This window comes from Cinclus cinclus, chromosome 6 (assembly GCF_963662255.1).
Source record: "Cinclus cinclus chromosome 6, bCinCin1.1, whole genome shotgun sequence".
NCBI lineage: Eukaryota > Metazoa > Chordata > Aves > Passeriformes > Cinclidae > Cinclus > Cinclus cinclus.
In genome coordinates, this window is record NC_085051.1 from 8,963,024 (window position 1) to 8,987,033 (window position 24,010).

The window sequence follows — 24,010 nt, forward strand, 5'->3', positions numbered from 1 at the left end:
CCATCCACTGCTTTGGTGGGTTTTGCCATAGATTTTAGGTCAAAACTGTCTTGAGGTCAGCCCAGAGGTTTTAAACAGAGCTGGTTCTGCCAAATAAACCCTCTGAAACTGGTCCCATCAGGTGGAGGGGCAGACAAAAGAAACTCACAGGTAGGGTCAGGAGACAAAGTGATGGCTGGATTATCCTTATCTGTCCCCTAAAACCAACACTGGAGCTTGCCAAAGTCCACAGGGATTGCACCATAGGCAAACTCATCCTGCCCAAAAGCAGGTGCCACGAGGTGTCACAGAACTCAAAGCAGAAAATGACCCCATTTTTAGGGCTTTCATCTAATCCCAGAATAAACATGTTCCCCTAATGCAAACACAGGGGGCTCTTACACAAAAATTAACTGCTACAAATCGATAGCTTCATCCATGAACAATATTGCTTTTTTTTTTTTTTTAAATCATGGTTTACTTACTCCGCAAGAGCCCATTTCTAGAGGGTTCAGGAAACTTCTTCACAACATAATTTGCATGTGGCATCAGCATGGGGAGAAACAGCCTCATGGTGTTCAGATGTAGATTTTATCCCCTCCAAGCTGGCCTTGAACACTTCCAGGGATGGGGCAGCTACAGTTGTGAACTTCCTTCTTGCAACAGGTTTTTAAAACTCTGCTAAAAACAACAACAACAAACCAAACCAAAAAACAACAGCAAGTTCAGCCTCTGAAAAACCCTCTTTTTTTTTTTTTCCAGTATTCATGCTGGGTTATATCATGTTATCATGTATATTTTATTGAAAAATTAGCCTAAATCCCTCAAATATCACATAGAAACACTTCCAAACTGAGTAGTCCCTACACCATCCCTCTGTCCTGGGGATTCTACAGAATAGGGCATTGGTGGAGCTGCTGTAAAGTGAGTATCTCCATCCACACAATTATCATCCATTTAGAAACCATCTTGTAAATAGTATGAAGGAAATAATCCAGAATTCCATAGCGAGCCAGGAGGAATCATTCCTCCACAGCAGAACATAACATATAAATTATATAAATAATAAAATAAAAATAAAGGTGTTATATCTACACCCCAGAGAGGTTGGTGGGTACAAGTTCCACTGGGGTGAATGATTATATGCTCTAAAACATCCTGTGTCAGAGCTTTTCTACCTTCTGCCAGCCATTGAGGTTTGAAGGTCAAGCCCAGGCTGCTCAGGTCAAGGGAGGCTCAGCACAAATTCGAGAAAGGAGTGGGAAAAGGCCAAGAAGAAGGGTCCTCACCTGGATGCACCACCCTTGCCTGCAGCGTCGTCCTGAGCACAGTTAGGTAACTCCCCAACTTCTTGGCCAGGTGTTGGCTATGCAGGTGACAATGAGAGGATTAACCACAGTAATTGCCTGTGATTACACCCATCCTCCTTGGAATGGGTGTGGCTGGTTCAGTTGCCTGATTAATTTAATTTGCCTCAATTAGCCTGGCCTTCATTAAGCAGCAGTTGTTTTTTTTCTGTGAAATGTAGGAGTCATATTGCACTTTCTCTGTGTGTTTCATTCCCTTATTGCTTACAGGTGCCTGATAAAACCTGGAAGTTCGGGTTCTGAGCTGAAGGTGCTGTTGCTTTCTCAGCTGGAGTCAGTGCCTGGTCCGACACCTCCAGGTAAATAATTCACAGTTGAAATTACCACCCTTTGCAAGTCCACAAACCTTTAGGCCATGCTCACAACCCCAAATGGAGCAAAGCATCGCAGCCTGGGCTTCAGCATGACCCTGGGGAGGGAGAAATAAAGTGTGAACAGAGGTCAGAGTGCTGCTGCCAATACCAATCCCGTGCCTTGCTCGTTCTTGTCTCCCCATCATGCTGGAGCTCACAGAGTGCTGAAACTGAACACCTGATTTGGCGAAGGTATGCGAGTGAAACGGAATCCAACAGCACTAGAGGGCAAGGAATGGTGAAGCCATAGTGTTCCAGCAGCGTTCCAGTGCCATGACTCCTTCCACATCCCTGCAGAAAATCAACAGCTCCACAGTAACAGGATGCCTGGGCTTGAAGGGTGCAGCAGGAGCTTGTGGGCAAGTCAGGAGCTGGATGATCTTTAGGGATCCCTTCCAGCCCAAACCATTTCATGGGAACAAAATAAAATAAAGAATTTATGGACATAAAGTAAAGAATTAAAAGCAAAGACATGTGGAGCCTGCTGTGCCCCATGATACACAAATTAATCAAACACAAGAGAGATGACAGAGATTAAGAAGCAATTTCCTTTCTGTAATGGCTCTAAACAGAGAAGAACAGTTTTTAAGGTCTCCACTGAAATATTTAATAAATGGTTTCAGAGAAGCTCTCCTGGATGTGGTGGTGTTGGGACAGTGATGAGTCCCACGTGCTGCAGTAAGAGAGAGGGTTTAAGTCATTTGTGTATTTTGAATGTGTAAAGCCAGGCTTTTCAAACCAGCATGTTGAGGAGAAAGTAGCAATGCCCAGCTGCTGACAACAGAAAAATGGAAAATTATTTTTTGGGTTTTCCCAACTCAGTCAGTTGAGGCACCACTCAAACACAGCCCACGAGGTCTTCTCCACATACACATCATTCCATTGTGAAAGGGATCAGATTTGGAACCCAGTTTCCCTCTCCTATCAAGGACTAGTGTCTGCCAGAGCTGCCAAGATTTTGGGATGGTTGCAAAACATCCCTTGCCCAAAAGCACATGGGACCATCAGACACTGCTCCAGCTCTCCTGAGACGTGATTGATCACTGCCCCCAGTTTGATGGAAAGTTGGATTGGTGCTCCCCTCCTTCCTCCCATCTTTGCCAAGATGGCACTGGTGGCCTGACAAAGGAGGAGGTCACCAAAGGTAAGGGACAAGTCACCTCTGTCCAGGTGCTGATGCAGAAAGAGCAAAGGTGTCACTGAGTGGTGACCCACTTAAGTGTCCATTGGTGTGAAGCACCTCAAATTGACTCTAAGGTGATTAACAGAGCAGAATTAGCACAGCGAGCCAGGGGAATTAAGGGCAGGGAGCTGTCCTTGAGCCAATCCCATGGCTACATCTGCCAGAGGGAAGCTTGCAGCCCCAAAACCAGAGGGAGCAGAAATGGGAAGCATTAGCAGGGTTAAAAGCTCAGGATGTTCTGTGTGCCCACGTGGATATCCCTGGAATCTCCTGTGAGCAGCACAGGACTGAGTGCTGGGGTTTGCACTCCAAAGCCTCCTGGGGAAACCTCCACCTTCAGCTTCCTTCTCCCAGCTCCCCTCTCTGGCACAGCACCATGGGGAGCTGTTTTGGGACTTCTGCACAAATAGTTTTTCCATCACTGGAGTCACTTGTTAAATAACCAGATTTGTACCAGTGATTCAGCTTTTCCTGTGCAGTCGATGCTTTCTCCTACAAGGGGAATAATTTCAAGATTAAGCTAAACAAAAGCTAAGGAGTGCCTTTTTCTTCCTAAACTTTCCCTGCTGTCCCTCTGCTCCATCATTCCAGCCAGTGCTACTTCATCTCCTGAGCCAAGACACCACTGGCAGCTGAGATTTATCACAGAATCCCAGAATGGTTTGGGTTGGAAGGGATCTCAAAGCTCATCTCATTCCAAACCCTTGCCATGGGCAGGGGCACCTTCCACTGTCCCAGGCTGCTCCAAGCTCCATCCAGCCTGGCCTTGGACACTTCCAGGGATCCAGAGGCAGCCACAGCTTCTTTGTACAACCTGTGCTAGGGCCTCAGCAGCCTCACAAGGGAAGATTTCTTCCCAGTATCTCATCCAAATCTACCCTCCTTCATCTTAAGGCCATTCAAAAGCCATTTTTCCCTTCTTCCCTTCATATCCACAACTAGGCTGAATCTCATTTTCTCTACATTCCCTTTCCTTCCTAATCCATTCCCAAAGGAGACGAGACATTCTCTGGAGGTTATATAAACCAGCACGAAGTCCAGCTGCCTTCTCAGCCTGGCTAAAGCCAACCTTCCAGCTCATCCTAGTGAGCCTTGCACAAACATGGGAATATTGACATGATAAACAGCAAATCTGACCCTCTTGGCTCCCACCACTGGTGGCACCACAGGGATTTGCTCCTATTAGGAACAGGTTGCCTTGGCTGAGCTGGCCAACCCCAGCCCTGGGCACCACGTGCACACTGAGAGTTGTGCCAGGACATCTGACTTTTTCCTGGCAGGGCCACTCTCCCTGAATGTCCAAAACAACAGGAATTTCCCCATGGCTGGCCCAGTTCTGCAGGAATCCTCACTGCTCTGATGGATTCATCCTACAGGAAGGCTGGGAAAGCTTGGAAAATCCTGACTTTTCTGAGGCCAGCTGTTTATCTTCTCTTTTCTTTGATTGTACCTGGAGAAAAATAATAATTTAAAAAAAGAAATCTTTTATTTGTTGGTTCCTGGGAATAGGAACCATCCATCTCTGTGGGTGTGTGGGGACAGCCTGACCGGTTGCACAAAGACAGCCTGATTTACAGCCCTGAGCAAACCTGGAGCAATTCCACAGGAAGGGAAAGGACACAGCCAGCAGACAAAGGGAACTGCCAGGAGCAACCAAATCTCTCTGGTCTAAATTGCATTTTCTCAAATAGTAATATCCAAATGCTTAAAAGCACCTAATTGTGCACAACACTAACCTCCAACATCATCCAAATATCCCTTTTCTCTCCAAAACTCGTGGGAAACAGGGAAGAAAACAAAATCAAGCAAGTCAAACACATATATAAAATTAGATTTTTGAACTCCCATCCCTTTGAAGCTGTTTGTGTTGGTCCAGGACAGGCTGGCAGACCTTATGTGGGGGCAAATAGATGCAAGGAAGATTGCAGGAGGTACAAAAGGAGCCAGACTCTGCCCAAGCTCTGTTTTTCTTATGAGGGGAAAAGCAGTAGCAAAGTTCTGGTGGAGGAGGTTGGGAATAGGGAACATGATGTCTTCTCGTACCTTAGAAGTTTAGGAGTCAAAGTCACAGGGAAGTTTCTGACAGCAATCCCTGCTGACATTACACTGAAAGACCCCGACACAGCAAAACATTCACCTGACCATCCCTTACAGAAATCCAAATCCTTCCTTTCCTTTCCATTCTCCAGCTGCCCAATACCCTTTCCCAGCAGCGCAGGGAAGCTGCAGGAATGTTTCCCTATAAAGAGGCTGCAGGGAGGATGAGGAGCAGGTGAGACCTGTAGATGCTCCATTCTTCCAGGGAAGACAGGGAGGGAGAACAGTCCCTACCTGGGCTGCCTGTGCCCTCTCGTGGCTGCCTGACTGTGCTGCACAACCAGATTCTTGCGTGGCTTTTTAAGTGAAAATGAAATTAAATCTTTCTGTACACAGCATCTCCCAGAGGCGATGAGGAGATCTTCCATGTTCATGTGCAGAGTCGAGCAGGGAGGAGAGCAAGTGGTTTTAGTGAAACCAGAGTGACCCAAAACCTCTGCCTGCTGAGAGGAGAAGGGGGAGACTGATCAGGGAAGAGGAAGGAAGAAGATCCTCCAGTTACCCAGCACCCGTGCAATGCTTCAAGCCAGCAAATTAAAGAGACACAACCGAGCAGGAGAAGCCTCATCTTCCCTCAGGAAGAACAGGTACCTGTTCTAATGAATAAAAGCATCCCAAACACCATACTGTAGGATTTTCTCTTGTACCCCAAGCACTCCAACCCTCCAACTCCAACCAGGCTTGTAGAGGTTAATAACAAATGTTTATTTTCCTTTATGAAAGAGCAGGGTGCAACCATCCTGCTGCTAACGGAGTGACTTCATTTTCCTTCACAAACTGTGCTCTCTGCTTTCTTTGAAATGCAAGACAACCTCAGACCAGGCATTGCTCCAGTTACTGCTGTCTCAAAGTGCTTTTCAATGTGACACATGGGGAAAAATATATCCCACAAACCAAACCATCTCCTACCCAGAGAGATCATCTCGTTCCCAGTGCTGTAAGGTTTGTGCAGTAGAGCAGCTCATGGCACAGGAAGATGTGGAGAGATTGAAAGGACAGGGGAAGAGATGCAGGGAGGAGTTCCAGGGGTGGAATTCACCTGAGCTGAAATCCACAGCTGGGGAAACCAAAGCTGTGTTATTGCTCTCTCCCCTAGACAAAATCCAGCAGCTCTCTGGAAGAAAACTGAGTTTCCTGCTGTAATATCCTTCAGGAGAGGATGGAATTATGGAGCTGAGGATGGGCACCAGCTTGCTGAGGGTGGCAGAAGGACAGGGTGACAAACCTGTCAGAAGTGGAAACCCCAGAGAGAGTGGTGGCTGAGCTGATTCCAGAGTCACTGAAAAAAAAAAAAGGCTAAAATAGCTACAAAATACTGTCACGGCTTTAATAAACCTGGGTCTGAGCTCAGGATGTGTCTGGCCTGTGCATTCCTACAGCTCCAGTGACACCCCTCCCTCCCAGCACATTCTGGGGCAGGCAGCAGCCTCAGCCACATCCCCTATGTGCACACAAAGGTCTCATTCCCTCACCAGGGAATGGCAGCCCAGGGAAAGTTGTGACTCCCAGGGGACAGGCATCTCCAGGTCTGATGTAACACTGGGAAGGAACCTCTGGGCTTTGGGGCTGCCCAGCTTGGGCAGGCTCATCCTGGAGACACAAAGAACCCAGCCTGGGAGCATGGGTTCTGCCTGAAGAGTGGGAACAGGACTGCCCAAAGCTCCCTCAAGAGCAGGAACAGCTCCAAAGCTTGTTTGTGAGTGAGGTTTGTGTTTAGGAGCTTCATGGGGGACTTCACTCAGGGTCTGGAATCTGCCTCTGACAACTGCAGCAGATTCCCTAATCCAGGGGGAAAAGTCCTGCAGCCAGCTGGGAGTTAGGGAATCTCCCTGCTCCCTTTCTTCTGCTGGAGGCCCCAGGTGCACAGTTCCAGCCATTCCCCAGCCTGCATAACCCAGAGCCAAACATCCAGCTAAAAACAGGAACAAATCCCTCTTTGTGACTCCGCTGGCAACAAACTTCTCTTGCAGGCTCCTTGAAAAGGAACAAGGAAGTACTTGGAAACAAACTGTTCCAGACTATTGTGCTCTGCTGGCATTTTCAGGGCTGCTGTGGTCAGCAGGACCTTGGGGACAGCACCCTCCATCCCAAAAAAAAACGAGTGGAACAGACAGCCAGCATCTGTCCTGACAGACTGGCTCACAAGGAAGGTCCAGAATTCCCACCCTGCACAGGACTCGGGTCATGCCAGAGCAGGCTGCGCATAAAAAAAAAAAAAAGTTTAAAAAGCATGGATATACACTGCATATAGGAGACTCCAGAGTCCATGGATGGCCATCCTGGAGCAGCCAGGGCCAGCCCAGCTCCAGGGGCAGCGTGGCAGCTGCATTCCAGTCACACTTGGACGAGTGGGACAGCTGAAGGTGGAACTTGTGCCACTTGCTCCTTGCTCCAGGCAGAGGGAAGGTGGGAGGGAGCAAGACAGGCACTGCACTCCAAGCCCTTCTTCCAGGAGCAGTTTCCTTCCACGCTCAGGGCTCTGCTCACATCTCACTGGGATAAAATCCAAGTTTGGCCAGAGACATCTCCCTCCGGAGCCGCATGACCTCCCAGAACATCAGCTCCACTGCAAAGCACAACGGGGGCACAGAAGGGGAAAAAACCAGCAAGAAGTCAGTCAGAAGGGCACAGCTGGCCACCAGCTCCTGCTCTGCTGTGCTCCCAGCATTCCCAAAGGGGAGGGAAGCAGGACAGACCCATGAGGTCACCCCTTACCAGCTCCACCCCAGAGCAAAGCTCCCAGGAAGCTGATAAGGAAGGAAGAGATGCTCCACTCCTCCCCTCATGACCTTCTTTTGTCATTTGTCTGCTCCTCAAAGACAGTCCCAGCTGGGCCCACTCATGTCACTCCAAACAGCTCCTCCCAGCTCCTCCCAGTTGCCTCCACAGAAAGCATCCCACTGGAGCCAGCTCTTACCATCCTGCCTCACCAGGCCTTGCTGGATGTAGCGGATGTAGGTGAAGAAGTTGCACACTGCTGTGATCTGAGTGACAGAGGGAAAGAGGGGGAAAAAAGAAGGAACAGGGGTTACTTCGGTGTGAGTGGCGAAAATGAGTCAAACCCGTGCAGAAAAAAAAACAACTTTTTGTGGGATCAGCTCTTCAAAAATGAAGCTCAGGAAAGAATTAACTTCTAAAATCCTCCACTGAGCAAGAGCACCAACAGGAACATTAACAAATGATCTACCTTCTCCCTTCCCTCCACAGAAGGGACAGTTTGTTCCCACAGCCAGGCACAGAACTGGCTGGAACAGCAACAGCCTCTAAAGAGCAGAAAACTGTTGTGTTTTACAAAGGGGAATTAAATAATAACCGTAAAGCCAAACAATCAAAGCTCTGTACTAAATGAAATCACGGCAAGTGAACACACTGAAGTTTATCTGAAAGCAGAAGGAAGAGCTGGATCTGCCCCCTAATCATCAACCAAGAGCCACCTCAACATCAGGAATGACCTCAAATCCAACAGTTTTTCCTCAAATCCAGGGCTGACCCTCAGAACTCATCCACTGCAGGGTATGAAATAATTTTGGAAGGTCAAGGCACCCTGGGGAGGTGAAGGACTCACCCTGGCCCTGCAGGAAGGGGAAATGTAGTAGTAATTCCCAGAATCCCCCAGCATGATCCGGTGCTTGCAGGTCCTGGGGAGCCCGCTCAGAGCACATTTCCTGCAGGAAAAAGGAAAAGCACTTCAGCAATCCACTGGCACAGCACAGATCCAGCAATTCAGCCACTTGGAGAGATGGAAGTGAGAGGGCAGAAGCCACCCCTGGGTCAGGCAGCATGAAGAAGGAAAAAAAGCCAAACCCTTGGCAGATATTCTTTTGCTCCTGGAAATATTCCATAAATGGCAAGGTTAGGAGACTTTAGGTGAAAGCACCTTCTCCCTGACACACACCTTCTCCCTGACACACAGCCCCAAAGGAAACCACAGGAAATACTGAAGAGGTGAGGCTGGAGCAGAGCACAACCAATGTCCCCTGGTCCCTGCACATGCCCCCCACATTCCAGGGCAGGCTCAGGTGTATCAGCTTTCCTGGTGAGATGTAAACATGCTGGCTGAGCACCAAAGCTGGCCTCAAAACAGGTAAATCCAGCATTTGAACAGGATTTGCACATACCAAAAACCCAAAACAAGCCAACCCCTCCTTGGGCAGACAGTAAAGGAGCTTGGCTTCCCAATTTTGAGATTTCAGAGGGTGAAAACAGCCTCTTCCAAACAATCATCAGCAAGGGGTGCAGCATTCCTTTATTTTCTTCCCTTTTCTCCTGCTACTTGCAAGGCAGATGATTCACATCACCACTTCAAGCAATAAATCAGAATTTTCTAGTGCACAGTTATCACCACGTTCCTCAGGAACTCAATAGGAAGAGGAACATCACTCCCAAACTGCAAAAAAACCTCTCTGGGAAGCCACAGGAGGTGACAGCAGAGGGGAACAGATGTTTCAGAGAGCTCCTGAGCTTGTCCCTGGACTTGTTTTCCACTGCTCTTAAGGCAAACATTAGCCAAGAGTGGAAGCACGGGTTCCAAGAGTCCAGATGAAAGGAGAAGTAATCATTGACCAAATATTAACACAACTTAAGGAGAATAAATTCCCAGGAGGTGCAGGATGACCAAAACTTTTGTAAGCAAGATACCTGTAAGGAGCTACATATTTGAGCATTGCAACCTCCTGGAAAAGAGTGACTCTTGCTTGATTGGTACCACTTGGTGTAACACCACAGCTACCACAACCAAACGAATCAAATTTGCCATAAAAATCAGTGGTTTGTATCTGGGAAAAAAGGGAACAAATTCCTTTTGGGTCTTTTATTGCCAATGGTCTCCTTCCCATCCTGCCTGGGTAGAATTGAAACAGGGTTAAAGAGTTAGGTCAGCTCAGCAAAAGCCTCCAAGCTGCCACATGGTGCTGAGTTAGTGACTTGTTAATGCTCCAGAGACCTTTGATCACTGGCTGAACAATAAATATTTCACTTACGTTACGATTTGTGACCGGAAGCCACTGTGAAGACAAAAAAAGATTTTAAAAAATCAAAAGGAAACTGACAAACACAGGACAGGGCGTTTGGGGAATAATTTGCAGGAGAGGGGTAGGAAACCTGCACGTCCCTTCTGTCACAGGGACACCTTGGAAAGTAAGAAAGGACTTAAATGTGGTATCTGAATAAAATCCCTCCTCTTCGTTTGGAATATCACATCCCTTCTGCCAGTGTGAGGTGTCCCCGAGCTGCCTGTCACACCCCTCCATGACAGGGGACAAACCTGCAGCAAGGAGGGGACAAAGCAGGGAGACACAGGGTCCTTACTTGGGGCCACCACACCCTTCTGCTGCCACCTTCCCTACAGGGACAGTCTGGGAAGCCACTGGCTCGATGGTGAGGGTGTTCTGCTCCACAGCCACTCGCACCAGCTCTGACAGCTGCAGCAAAACAAGGGAGAGCAGCGATGAATTCCAGCAAGGTAACACCCCAGAGATGCCAGCTGCTCCTGCTTCCCCAGCACTCACCTCCTGCTTGGTGAAGTCCAGACAAGGTCCTACATCCTCTCGGTAAATTCTGTCCAGGAAGGAGCAGGATTTGTCCAGAGTTGGAGATTCCTTCCAGGCCTGGAACTCGGCAAATAAAATGGAGTCGACCTGCAGTGAGTGTCCAAGAGGAGGGGGAAGAGGGAAGAAGGAATGCCATATCAGACAGTACCTGTTACTATGCAGGAAACCCATGAAACATCTGCTCTGGCATCTGGAGAGGCTCAGACATCACTGTAGTGTCTGAGGGGAGCTGCCTGGCTCCAAGGATCTCTCATTTCCCACCCAGCAGCAGTTCTGTGCCAGAGTGACACAGCCACCCTGGGCTGTGTGTGCCAGAAGCCTGCAGGCACCTCTCTGTCCCATTTTTCCTCCAGGTGGCTTTTCCTCCTTCCTGTGGCTGCAGGAAAGCCACCACGCAACCTGAATGGATGAAGTGCACACTCAACCCGTGGCAGGAATGATGGGAGCAGCTGAGGGGCAATAGGAGACTGTGTGGGATCTAGCATTTAAACCCCAGATGGATCACTGGGCAAAGCACCAACCTGACTGACAGAGCAGCTCCTACAAGCCCAACAAAAGCTTCTGAAAGGAAAAAATAAAACTAAGCTAAGTGACACAAAGGACATGAGTGAATGCAGCTGGAAAAGTTTAGATTCCAGCACATCCCCTCTGTGCCATGGAGACTGCTCACCTGGGACCAGCAACAGCTTCAGAGCCACAAGATGGAAAAAACAAATGGAGAAAAACAAAATGAATGGAGGAAAAAAATGGAGATTAGCATAAAAGGAAGCTGGAACTGAAAGGCTGGAAGTGTGAGAGGCAGGTGGGTCCCACCCGTTCCCAGAGGTTGGTTACCTGCCATGAGGAGGAGGAGGAAGCATCTGCTCCCAAGGCCTGCCAGCCTGGCTCATAGGTGATGTGGATAGCCTTCCCAGGGAGGATGCAAAGGAGCAGGGAGAGGAGAGCAGGGAAACCAGACTTTGAGGGCAGAGGGAGAGACAGACAGTGAAGGAAGAGGTTTAGAGAGACAGGCAAAGAGGGAGGTAAAAAACATGAGATCCAGAGAAAGGCTAAAGTCCTCCCCTGCAGGAACTGAGCATGGTCCTCAAGGCACCACAGGGCCCCAAGACACATCTTTACACTTCAGCTTGATGTGCAAAAAGGGAACAGAAATTACTGTTTTTAGGCTCAATTAAGATTTTTCCCATAGAGCACCAACTCTCTGAATGCCAGCTTCCCTTTTATCACCTCTCACATAAGGATTCTGAGGGACAAAAAACCATCCCATCCTTGATACATAACATTGGGCACTCTGGAGGCTGAGCCCTGAGGTTTGAAACCCCAGGATATCTGCACCCTGTGGAAGCTGCCTCCATGAAAAAATGACAGCTCCAAACCTTCAACAAGCCTTTGTGTTCCCTCAACAATTCTTCACGACACAGGCTGCAGTGCCCAAAAAAATCACTAGTGAGATATATCCCCCCACCACATTCTTCTTCAGTTTCATTTTTCCTGACCAAGTGCCTCCTATTTGCTTCCCAGGACAGCTGTGTCCACATCTGGCCAGCGGAACTGGCTGCTGCTCAGCAGCTCTCGATACCCGCTCACAGCACTGGCACCCCCTGGATCTGCCCCTCACCGATCCCTCAACTGCTTCCTGTCCCGACAAAGAGGAAATCCCCACAAAAGGAAACCCTCCAGTGCTTGTCTCAGCACAAATTTAGGGAACAAGGCACAAACAGCTGCTGAGTGAGACCACAGAGCTCCATGGGAAGCTCCGGAGCGGCGGCTCCGAGGCCGATGCAGCCAATGTCCCTCACCCACCTCTTTGCACTCCCGGCTGGCAGGCTCTGGAGCCACGCTCTGGCTGGCAGCTGACACCATGGCACTGCTGGTGCTCTTGTTCCGCCCGTGGCCCTTCCTGAAGCCAGCTTTGGAAGGGCTCTGCAGCTGCGGGTGCAGCTCCCGGTTCGGGGAGGAGGGGGTGGATGTGATCACCAGCGTCTTCAGGGCTGTCACCTCTGCCTGCAGCATGTCAATCTGGGCACACAGGCAGGAGTCACCCTCAGCACCTGCTGGGCTCCAGGCTGTGCACCCCATCAAACACTGAAACCACAGGGAAGCAGCTACAAGCCCGGCCGTGAAGTCTCTCCCCATCGTCCAGAATTTTAAACAGAAGCTGTCTGGGAATCTACCCCTTTTGTCCCAGGCTTATTTTCAGAACCAAAAACTCCAAAGAAATTTCTCTCTCCTCAAGATGGAGCCATTCGAGCAGCCCTGTGGTACAGCCGGGTCGGGAAATTCCAACTCCCTGGGTCCCTGCTTTATCCTGCATCCCAGAGCTGTGACAATTAAACTCATTATTTCTCTGTGGATCCATTTCCTAAGTGAGAGCTGGGTCAGCAGGAGACTGCAAGGATGTCTGTGAGGCCTTTTTCCTCTCACTCAAGTGTCTGCTGGAAAGGGACCACAGTATCAGAGAGAAGAAACTACGCTTTACTCTGCTCAGCCAAAAAGCAGCCCTGTGGCCAGGCTTGGAAGAGATGTCACCACACCAACCCCAAAAATGAAGTCACAGAGTCACTCACTCACCTTGCCCCTGGCCTCCCTGAGCTGTTTCTCTGCCGCAGCCTGTTTGGTGTTGGCTTCTCTCACCATCTTGTGGGCTTCCTGCAGCAAAGAGAGTTTTAATCCATCTGCTGCACCCCAGCTCACACAGCCAACAAGGCAGGTCACAGATCTGCCACATCACACATTCCAGGCACGGGGAGAGACATCCCTGCCACATCCAGGGGGTTTGTTCCATCAGCTGTGCGGAGCCTTCCCTCAGAATTTCCTAGAGAAGGCTCCCAGTGCCAGAACCTGAAGTGCTTGCCCTTTCCAGGAGTGCAGCTGGCTAAGTTAAGGAGTTCAGCCAGCCAAGGTCATCTCTCACTGATAGGGACTGCTGAGAAGAATGCCAGAAGCAAGGACCTGCCTTTCCTTGCCCTTGGGAATTGCTTTAACATTAGAACCCACGTGTTCCACACCACAGCTGTGCCTGCCCCTATTCCAACAGCTCTGCCACTCCAAGCTCACCTCAGCCTGGCTCCGGCAGTCACTGCAGCCTTGCTGGGTGATCCCTGCACTGATTCCTGACCCTGACTGCTGCTTGTGGCTCTGATCCTGATCCAGACTCGCTGCTCCACATCTCGGTGAGGGCACTGCTCCTGCCTGCCCTGTTACTGCACTTTGCTCCTGCCTGCCTTTGGTAGCAGCTGGTCCTCACTGCCCCAGGCATGGCTGTGACACAGCAGGAGCTGGGGCTCACCTGGGGGCCAAATGGTGGAAACTGCCTTAGAAGCTTCTCCCACAGGAAGAGGGGAGCAGGATGAAGCCCAGCTGGGGCCTCCCTCCAGTCTGGAAACAGCATCTGGCCAAGGCCACCAAGAAAGGAAGGGGACAGCCCTTGGCTGCAAGATCTCCAAGATCATCCTGTGCTCAGGCAGACAAAATTCTGGGAGGGGGTGCTCCCTTGGCTCTCACAGCCCTGTGTTTCAAAGGCACAGATAGGCTCTGGCTTTCCTCCTTATCCAGACAGATCCAGACATTAGAGCTGCTGGTGAATGGGATTTTGCCAGGATACAGCTTGGCAAGAATCACATTACAACAAAAAAACACCAAAGCAAAACAAAACCAACAAGACAGGCCTTCTGGACACTCATTGGAGCAGACTGGATGAGGATATCCAGCATGTTCCCACCCCCAGCAAGGGCTGGGATGAGCCAAGGAATCATCTCTATTACACAGCAGCTGCCCAGACTACAGAGCAGGCATGGAGATGGACAGGGAGTGTGCTTGGCTCCAGCTTCAGGCATTCCCACATTTTGGAACCATAACTACCGTGCTTTTTATGCCATCCCACAGCTGCTAGAAGGGGAAAGAAATCCAGGTAAAGGCTCTACCTGCAGCACTGGGCAGCTCTACTTCTGCAAGTGGGAAAGAACAACAGGGCAGAGGAAGAAATTGTGGGAGGGGATGGCTGGAAATCCAGGGAAAGCCTGTCTTAAAGGAGCTGGATGCAAGCTTAGTTTAAGAAATTATTGGAAAAGGAAGAGGGTGGTACCTCAAACAGGCTGGCTGTTAATTCCTCCAGTTCCTGTTCCAGCTGTTCCCTGACTTTTGACAATCTCTCACATTCCTTGTCCTTGAGCTTCAGCTCCTGTTGAGGAAACGGAGAGGGACAGGAATGCTGATGACCTGTCCCAACCTGTCAATCACAGTCCTTCCTCCCCACCCTAGCACCTGATCCCTGCCCCAAGATTCCTGTTACCACCTCCAGGAAAGTCCCCCACTGCTCCAACCTGTGCCACCCTCCCCAGGAGTTCCCCAAAACCCTGGGACTCACCTTCTGTGCTTTGTGCAGCTCATCTCTCAGGAACTCGGAGCCCTTTTCCCGGATCTCCACCGAGGAGCTGCGCAGCCGGGACACGTTGAGCTGCTCCACGGACTGGGGTTCATGTACACCTCCAGCATCCTGGCATCCACTCTCTGGCTCCTCCTTGTCACCTTTGGATGGCATCAGGGGCTTCCAGTGTCCCACAGCAGGTGGATCCTGGCTCTCTTCCTCAAAACTGACCTGGCTGTGGGGTAACAGCACAGGGAAAATGAGCGTGGGGCTGACCCAGAGCCTTCCTCCAACACACCCAGCCCCAGGCACAGGCAGTGGGAATGAGGCAGGGAGGGTTATGGGGAAGAATATGGGCAGCAACAGCTGCACCAGTTCCTTTGCCCTGCATCTCTGTGGAAGTGCTTTACCCTTTTGGCAGGGTGTCCTTATTAACTCGGGATAAGGAAAGAGAACTAAGGACAGCTCCTCCAGGGATCCCATTCTCACCTGCTGTCCAAGAGAAACACCCTGCAGATGGATTTTTTGGATTCCAGCATACACTCAGTAGACCTAAGGTCAGAATTTCCTACTGAAGCAGCAAAAAAAAAAAAAAAAAAAAAAAAAAAAAAAAAAAAAAAAAAAAAAAAAAAAAAAAAAAAAAAAAAAAAAAAGGAATACAGCTTTTCCATTCCTAATATAAAGACCCCAATCCCCTCTACTGCCAACCCAGCCTTCCTCTAGCCCTCTACACCTGCTTCAGAGGGAAAAGATCTATTTTTAATCAATTTTTAACCTGTTTTCCTACCTATTTCCCACCTAAATCCTCCACAGAGCTGTCTAAAACAGTGCAGCTTTCCCCAAGCTGGGTTGAAGCCCCATTTTTTAGCTTCAGTGGCCAGCAAGTAGAGATGTCCTAGAAAGAAGAATCCAGAAGAAAAAAGAAGTCACCCGGGACACTGCACCCCAGTGCTCAGTAGGGCTCTGTCAACTCCCATATTAGCACAGATGCTGGAGAAGTTTTAGGAATGGAAAACATCATTTGAGTGCCTGCATGCAAGGCACTGCTGTCACTGAGGTGTTTGCATTCCTCCTCTTCCTCACGGAACTCTCCCCATGGAATCTCCCTCCATGGAGGGAGATTTGAATGCAGGGGCAGTGTGTCCAAGCCCTCTTCATGTGTAAGTTTTCTGTCCTGCCCAGACACAGACACTGCCCTGCAGATTAACCTGCTGCTGCTTATCTCTGTCTCACAAGCCCTGGCTGAGCTCTGGTGCCCTTCTCTTCATGCACCTCCTCCCACACCCCTGGACACTGCTCCTCACCCACCACCTCTTCTTGCAGAGCAGCCACCAGCTCTTTTTGCTCAGGTTCACTCTTTCCTCTTCCCTTTGCCCCATCTCTGTTTTCCTTTCAGCCAGCCCACACTCTTTCCCCTTGCTCTGACTCCACACAGGCTGGGCTTATCTCCTCAGTCCCAGAGTGTCCTATCACCTTTTCCACCCTAATTTCTCCCTTTCTGAGCCTCCCAACCTGTCCAAGACCAACAGCTGTCCACAGCCACCTTCCAAAGAGGGAACAAAGCAGCAGCTCCCAGCTAAATCAGCTCAGGTATCATAGGAAAGCATATGGAAAAGCACATGTGGGGAATTCTCAGAACACAGGGAAGAAATCACACCAGAAAGGAGCAAGGAAACCAGAGCAGAGAGGATAAAAATAATTTTTAAAAGCAGCAAAGGGACATTTCACCAGTCTACTGACACAAATACGCTTAATCTAACCCACAGGAAGAAAAAATAATGTTGTTCTTTTATGACTCTGTAATTCTCAGCTGAAAGTTGCCTCAGGAGACAGATATTTCAGCGTATTTCCACACACTACGGAAGAAAACTGGAGGATATGGAGGAATTAAACAGTCCCACCCACACTCTGTAATGCCAAAAACATATCCTGGAAAATCATCTGTGATGGAATAAGCTCATTCTTTCTCCACGCCGTGCAAACAAAATCCCAATGGAAGCCTTGGCTATGTTGGATTCTGCTCAGTGTCCAGGTGGGGCTCTGAAATCCAATCCCAGAGACCAAAGGACCACCACAAACACTCCCTCTCTTGCTGACTGGTAGCTAGCTGCTTTTCCAGGAAAAATGGATCACATCCTAAGAGTCACACACTGACACAAGAAATGCAAACCTACACAAAAAAAAATAAAAATAAAAATCCCCAATACCCCACAACCTTCTGAAGTTGGTTTCTGTAGAAAAAGCAAAAAAATGTGCAGGATCTGCACTTTTTCCAGCGGGCCCCACATGTTTCCTGCAGTGCTGATCTGACAGGGTTGTTTCCCGTGCAAGCAGCCCCTGGCTCTCTCCAGGTTAAACTCTTACCCACTGGTTTGGGAGCAGGACCTGACTTTTCCATCCCCACAGGGATGGATGCCTGACCTGCACCACCATGGACCAGCATCTGTCCAGAGTGGCTCATCATCCCACGTGTGCTCAGCATCGTCCCTCGAATGTTTGGCAAAGCATCCAGCAGTGGTTTATTATGTTTTTATATTATTATATTACAGCAGAAAACACACTGGTGTTGCTTGTCTTTGCCTCAGCAATGAAACGCCAAGACCTGTGTTTGGGGATGCTGCTGCTTCCTTATTCCATCTCCTTACTTGGCTTCCACGCAACTTCTTCCCTGTGAAAGTGATGGAATGCATTTCCCAGAGAAAAACCGTGGCTGCCCCATCCCTGCAAGCGCCCACGCCAGGCTGGATAAGTCTTGGAGCAACCCGCTCCAGTGCAAGGTATCCCTTTCCCGTGGCAGCAGAAGATGAACATTTTCCAACACAAAAACCGCTCCGGGATTCTAGGGAGAGACACAGAGCCCTGACACACGGACGCCAATCCCTCCCCGTCCAGCCCCGCACCTACCCCCGCAACATCGCTGGGTCCCGCTGCTGCTGCTGCTCACGGCGGAGGAGCGCCCGCCACCAAACCCATGGCCGGGACAGCCGCACCGGCACCGGGAGCCGGGACCGGGGGAAAGACCGGAGCGAGAAGCGGAGACGCACCCGGAGGAGCCGGAGCGGGAGTGGAGCCCGGCGGGATCAGAGCCGGAGCCGCAGCCGGAGCCGGAGCCGTGCCCGGCGGGATCGGAGCCGGCGCCGCTCCCGCAGGATCCCGACCGATCCCCGGCCCCGCCCCACGTGATGCCGGCGCGGCTGCGCCCTGAGCGCCGCCGGGGCCTGAGGGGGTCGCTCCGCAGGGCTGGAGCTGGGAATGAGCTGGGAATTGTCACCCACCGGCTCAGCGCGGGGCAATGAGGAAGTAAAAGGAAATGTCCCTGCGCTCCGCTGTTCGTCCCCCCGGCTCGGAATCGCTCCCGGCTCCCTCCGCCTCCTTCGCGACAGCGGGATGGGGAATGGGGGCTGCTGTCTCTGCTGCTCCTTCTTCCTCAAGAGGAGGATGCGGATGCCTCACACTCCGCCCCCGCTCCAGCGTGGGGTTCCTCCCACGGGAGAAATCCTCCTCCATGCACTTCTTCATGCCCTGCCCCAGCGTGGCTCCCTTCTGCAGGGTCAGTTCTTCAGGAATAGGCAGCTCCAGCGTGGGCTGGAACTTGTCTTCCCCACATTGTCCTGCCAGGAGCACAGGCTCCCTGTGGGCTTGTCCCTTATCCAGCGTGGGCTACTCGAAGGGCTGCAGGTGGATCCCTGCTTCCCTGGAGCCCCCCGCTACCAAAACGGTGCCACACAAAGCCAGTACAAAGGGGAAACCTGGGATGTAAAACCTAGGAAGGATGGGGGAAGTCTGGCTGCTGATTGTCCAGGGTTTTTATACTCGAAGGGGAGCACTGGCTCGGAACCCAACAGGCAAAGCTCTCCTGCTGCCACCCCGTCCCACAGCGGATCCCATTGGCACCTGTGGATTGACAGCACTGGAATTTTGAACCAAGAACTGCTCCTGCCCTCAGAGGACATTTCCCATGACATCCTACCTTTCCATTGCCCTGGGCTTCCCTCCAGGCAGCCGTCCGGAGCCTTGACACACAGCCACAGCTCCTTCCCTGCTCTTAGCCGGTCCATCCTCTGCCTCCGGGACAGGCCCAGTGCCGGAGGCAGGACAGTCACACATGGTGATCCTGGTGCCCGCTGCAGGATTTTGCCGTGGATAACACACAGGGAGCGATTCTCTGTCCCAGCATCTCCTGGGTGCCCGTGTCACCTGCAGCCCTGCCCTGCCTCATGGCCGGGATCCACAGGAACAGCCACGGGCCAAGCCCATGCTCCGAAGTCTGGGAACGGAGTGTCTGGGATGTTTGTGTCTCTGGCTGCAACCTTTGCTATCTTCAGGGAGCTTTTGGGAGGAGGGGAAAGATCTTCAGCTCTGCAAAGCAGCGCCAGAAGTAATTAGTGTTTGTAATTATTAACTCCCAAGGCGTGGCTCACAGCGACAGAGGGTCCTTGGATTAGGAAGGTAGAAATGGTTCCAGGAGCCAACAAAGGCAGGATGGATGAGAACTGATAGTGCTGACAGGAAGCTTTGAGAGGGATGTGCTAGAGATGCTGAATCCCAGCCACTTGGAAAAGTAACTTGTCACAAGGGGGAGCATAGCATATGCTCCCCTCTTCTTTCCAGAACAGAAGCAGGAAAGGAAGAAGGGGAAAGAAGGAAAGGGAAAGAAGGGGAGAAGGAAAAGAAAAGGAAGGAAAAGAAAAGGAAGGAAAAGAAAAGGAAGGAAAAGAAAAGGAAGGAATGAAAAGGGGGAGGAAGGGAGGAGATGAAAAAGCCAGACAAAGGGCTGGGAAGGAAGAACAGGGATTATCTTTGAGTTTGGAAAGCAGGATCTGACCCGCTTACCCAGCAAACTCAAACCGGATGTTATTGCCGTGGAAAGGAGAACAAATGGCCTAAAACTCGAGGCTCCATCCACCCCCTCCTGGCTAGCTCCTTGGCTGTGCCACATGTTTGCTCAGCTGGCTGCAAGGGTTTGTAGCAAGGCTCCTCCGGGGACTCTGATTTCCAGCACCAGCACGTTTGATCCTCCCTTTGGCACCTAATCCCTACCACAATTCCTAGGGCAAGAGAAGAGGGACCTCGCTAAGGATCCCTTCCCTCATTTTCATTCTCTGTGCACTGAACTGTGCACCTTCAGAGGGAAAGTGAGGGATTTGTCACCATCCAAGCTCCTCAAAGCAAAATGCAAAGGGTGAGATGGAGCTTGGCACAGGGACAGGCACCCCCCAGCTCCTAGGGCAGCCCAGGGTGGCACAAAATTAGTGAGGAATTCTGCAGCACAAGGGGAACAAGCCTGGGGGTCCTCACAGAAGCACTGCAGGGTCACTGCATCTCTCTTCAAACATTTCTGGCCAGGTCAAACCTCTGAGTAAACCCTGTCCATAAAAAACAGCATCTCCTCAGACACTTCCCACTTCAGTTTTTAAAAAATTACATCAGATTCTAAGAAAAATGTAATTTGGAGAGACACTCTGTGTCTATCCCAGCATTGAAACCGGAGAAGGGAAAGGGATTTCACCAAGCTTTGGGACCTGCTGTTCCTAAGAACACTTATTATTCTCTGGGAGAGAGCAAGGAGGGCACTGTGCATTTCCCAGCCAGCTGCTGCTAACTCAGCATTGAGAGTGGCCCTTTGGCATTCCCAAAACAGGGATTCGACTCCCAGCACAGCAATTCCATCTCTACATCTTTAGCATGAAGAAAATGAGGATGATTCCAGGACTCTAAGGCTGAGGACGGATGTCAGCACCTCTTTGTTTCCTGCTCTGCTGAGCAAGGCAGGCTTTCAGACTATCCTTTTCATCAGGGTCTGAGGCCACAGGGAATATGGAAGGACATCCAAGCAGCTATTTACTTTAATATTAAATTCCACACATATTTCCTGCTGTCCCAAGGGCAGCTGTGGAGCACACGAGCTGCCAGCAGAGCTGCTCTCAGAGGAGGGCAGCAGAGGCCTCTAGATGCCAGCTCATCCCTCCACAAACAGCGGGACACTTCTGAGGTTGTTGTTCCATGCCCCCAGGAGCAGCCAAACTGCTCCCAACAGCTGCAGCAAATGTCTCACCTGAAGCATTTTGGTCTCCCTGGTGTGTGGGGGGGATGAGGGTTCAGGCTCTAAGACCCTCACGATCTATCTCAGCCTGCCTGGTCACCAATTCCATCCCTGGAAGTGGAGCACATTCCCTTCAGAGTGGGTCCCCCTGCTCTCATCTTCCTTCACAGAACACTGAATGTCACGTTTTAAACTATGATCTCCCTGCCACTGGCAGCAATTCCCAGGACTGCAGCAGAAGTCCCACATTAGGCAGGTGCCAGGCAGCACCTGCTCCAGAGGAGCAGTGAAACAACCCCCTCCCCTTGTCAAGGATCAGCCACAGGATGGAGAAAACTACAGCTGGGACAGATTGATCCCAACTACTGATGTTAAGTAAGTGTCAAAGACAAAGCACAAGAGAAAGTTAGTTATTACAGGAGCCTGGGTCTCCAGCTGCTCTTACCTGCAAGGATCAGACCTGTGCTCCCTCTCCACAGTGTCCCACAGCTGCCTAAAGGATGGAAGACCAGTTCATTAGGAAAAGATTTTGATTCAGAGCCTCATAGAAGGGGGATGTCCTAAAGACCAGACTAGAGGCATTGAGGAGGTGGTGGAAGGGAAGGACGGTCACAATTGGGAAGGAGCAGAAAAGGGACTAAGGACCCTGGGAAGACAGAGGGAAGGAGCCCCCTGGCTTGGTGAAAGTTTGAGGGCAAGGCAAGGACCAATGTTTCCCAGGATGTCACACGAGGAAGCACAGTGACAGCTCTCAAGCACTGCTGGAAAAGCAAGAGCAAAAGAAAGCAAACACAGGGAAAGAGTCTCAGAGAGCCAGTGGCAGAGTGGAAATCCCCAGCATCCAAACCACAGCCGGAAGAGGTGGCCAACTCATCCAGGGACAGCGAGGGATGATGGGGAAACAATCCTGTGAGAGCCAGACAGAGCATGGACCAGGTGTTTCACTGACCTAGGGAAGAGAGGGCAGCCCCCAAGCATGCTGCGTTTTACAGCCTTGGTGGAAAATTCCAGCCCTGCATAATCTCCTGGGGTTCCTGTAAGATTGTGACACGGAGAGAGGGACCAAACAGGAAAGAATTAGAGGAAAAATGCCTCTCTTCTGGCAGCCACCATGGCTGTGCCAGGAGTTAGCAGCAGCGGAGCAGCCAGCCCTGCCTCCCCCTCGTCCGGCCGCCTCTATAAACACACAGGGCTTACTCAGAAGATTAGGAGGGAACAGGGCAAAAGACAACAGAGTCTCTTTTGTAATGAGGAGGGATTACGGCATCAAGTGACCGGCTGCAGCTCCCAAGTGGGTCTCAGGCTCCTTAGCACACCGTGTGGGGCAGGTCCAATCCCCCTATGAGCCAAGGGGGCACGAGGAGGCGGGTGGTGGCCCGGGCCACAAAGGACCCAGCGGGGACACGTGCAGGACCAAACCTCGCCAGCCTCCAGCACGGCTCAGGAGCCCATGATTGTGAGTATCTGATCCTCCTAACAGCAGCAGGAGGATCACTCTCTTCTGCAGAGATCCATCTTCCTGCCTATCCGTGACCTCCTCTGGCTCCGTCCCTCTGCTCTGTCTTCTCCTTGTCCTGCTCAGGTCTGTTTGTGGTGGGTGATGCACCTGATGTCCCAGAATCTTGCTTGCTGTGGGCTCCTACAACTGAATTCCAGGTCAGTCGACTTCCAGGTGTGTTGGTTAGTCCAGAGGGATGAGCAGGGGATGCAGGTAGTGGCAGGCAGCAGCTCCCTGGGTGGGCTCTTCCTGCCCATCCCAACTCTGGTGTGCCAGTGAGCCACCTCCAACCACGGACCTCAGCCATGAATGGAACGTCCCAGCTGCCCAGTGATATCCCAGGGCAGCCCAGCACAGGCTGGCAGGTGGGAAGGGAGGTGCCTTAACCATTCAGGGCTGGAGGGAAAAGCACTGGAAAAAGCCCCATATCCCAGACGGGAGCAGAACGGAGTAGAGGTGGGTGACGTCCATTATTTGCATGGACAAGAGCTAGAGTTTTCCTTCTTTGGTAAAAAGAGGGAATCTGTATTTGAATTATGCAACAAAGAATCTCCCTGAGTGCTTTCGGGCCCCAAAGCCCAGAGAAAAGATGCAGCTCTGTGTAAGGGGCCCCAAAAATGCATGGGATTTTGGGTATGCTTTTCTCTTCTGGACAGCCCGTGTATGCAACCTCTGGGGCAGGTAAAACTCACTCTTCCACGTTCTGTGCCCAGAAACCCACATGGAATGGACATGAGGATTTACTGAAATGGGCATTTGTGCAGCTGGGGACAGGGACAGCTCTACTCCTATTTAACACCCTTAGGAGGAGACTCAGGGACCTGAATAACAACAGAGAAAAGGAAAGGAGGAGCAGCACCAAAAAGCCAAATCCAGGACAAAGATGCTCCTTGATTGAAATAGCCAAAAATCCAGACTTTGCTGTTTTTTGTCACAGCAGCAGCTCACTGGGACCTGAGTTGTCCCCACCCAAATGTAAATCTTTCACTGGGATGCTTAAATGAGAAATAAATGAGGAACATGCCCCCAAACTTACCTGCCTTCAGCTGCTCCAGGGTGTGAACTGTCCCTTGAAGTGCTTTTCCATCCCCATCATTCAGGGAAGAGCCCAAGGCCCCATAATCATTAACATTATTACCTCTGTTAAATAGCAATGCCTGGTGACATGTTAGGAATCAGCAATACCAAGTTTCACACTGGATAATTATTTCTAACCCAAGAAGCCATTCACCAATCTGCCTGGCATGGATAACACTGGTGTCTTGTTGTTTTTTGGGGTGTTTTTAAAATAAATTCAGGTTTATGCATCCATGAGTCTGATTATTAATTGATTATAAAGAATCATTTATGCAAGTTAGACTAGAAGTGAAATGGGGATATTGCATGTCTGGGGAGCATTTCAGGAGCCTGAGTGCCTAGTTTTCAGCCACTGTGATTTATTGTGCAACATATGGTTGAAGGAGAGGGGAGGTAGAGCTGCTGGAATTTGGGCCCTGTGAGCCTGGCCCAACTCCATCCCACAGATCTCCAACAGGGAAGGCTGCTTTGCCTGCAGGACTAGGACCAGAAGAGTGC

The 24,010-nt window shown here is 50.6% G+C and overlaps 1 protein-coding gene across 4 annotated transcripts in view; it reads right to left on the reverse strand.

Annotated features, from left to right (window-relative positions):
• RAB3IL1 (RAB3A interacting protein like 1) overlaps positions 1–18,036 on the reverse strand; it is a 25,641-nt gene extending 7,605 nt beyond the window's left edge. The window contains exons 1-11 of one of the 4 annotated variants that reach the window (XM_062494537.1): positions 17,799–18,036; positions 14,895–17,562; positions 14,613–14,708; positions 13,100–13,177; positions 12,332–12,547; positions 10,487–10,615; positions 10,287–10,399; positions 9,959–9,982; positions 8,545–8,644; positions 7,897–7,963; positions 465–7,545 (exon numbers count right to left, since the gene is read on the reverse strand). In XM_062494537.1, the coding sequence (XP_062350521.1) occupies positions 7,463–7,545; positions 7,897–7,963; positions 8,545–8,644; positions 9,959–9,982; positions 10,287–10,399; positions 10,487–10,615; positions 12,332–12,547; positions 13,100–13,177; positions 14,613–14,708; positions 14,895–15,377 (1,389 nt within the window). In that variant the 5' untranslated portion in view covers positions 15,378–17,562; positions 17,799–18,036 and the 3' untranslated portion in view covers positions 465–7,462. The remainder of the gene's footprint in view (positions 1–464; positions 7,546–7,896; positions 7,964–8,544; positions 8,645–9,958; positions 9,983–10,286; positions 10,400–10,486; positions 10,616–12,331; positions 12,548–13,099; positions 13,178–14,612; positions 14,709–14,894; positions 17,563–17,798) is intronic. The other 3 variants (XM_062494539.1, XM_062494538.1, XM_062494541.1) reach the window with 3 other exon arrangements.
• Positions 18,037–24,010: the final 5,974 nt, after the last annotated feature.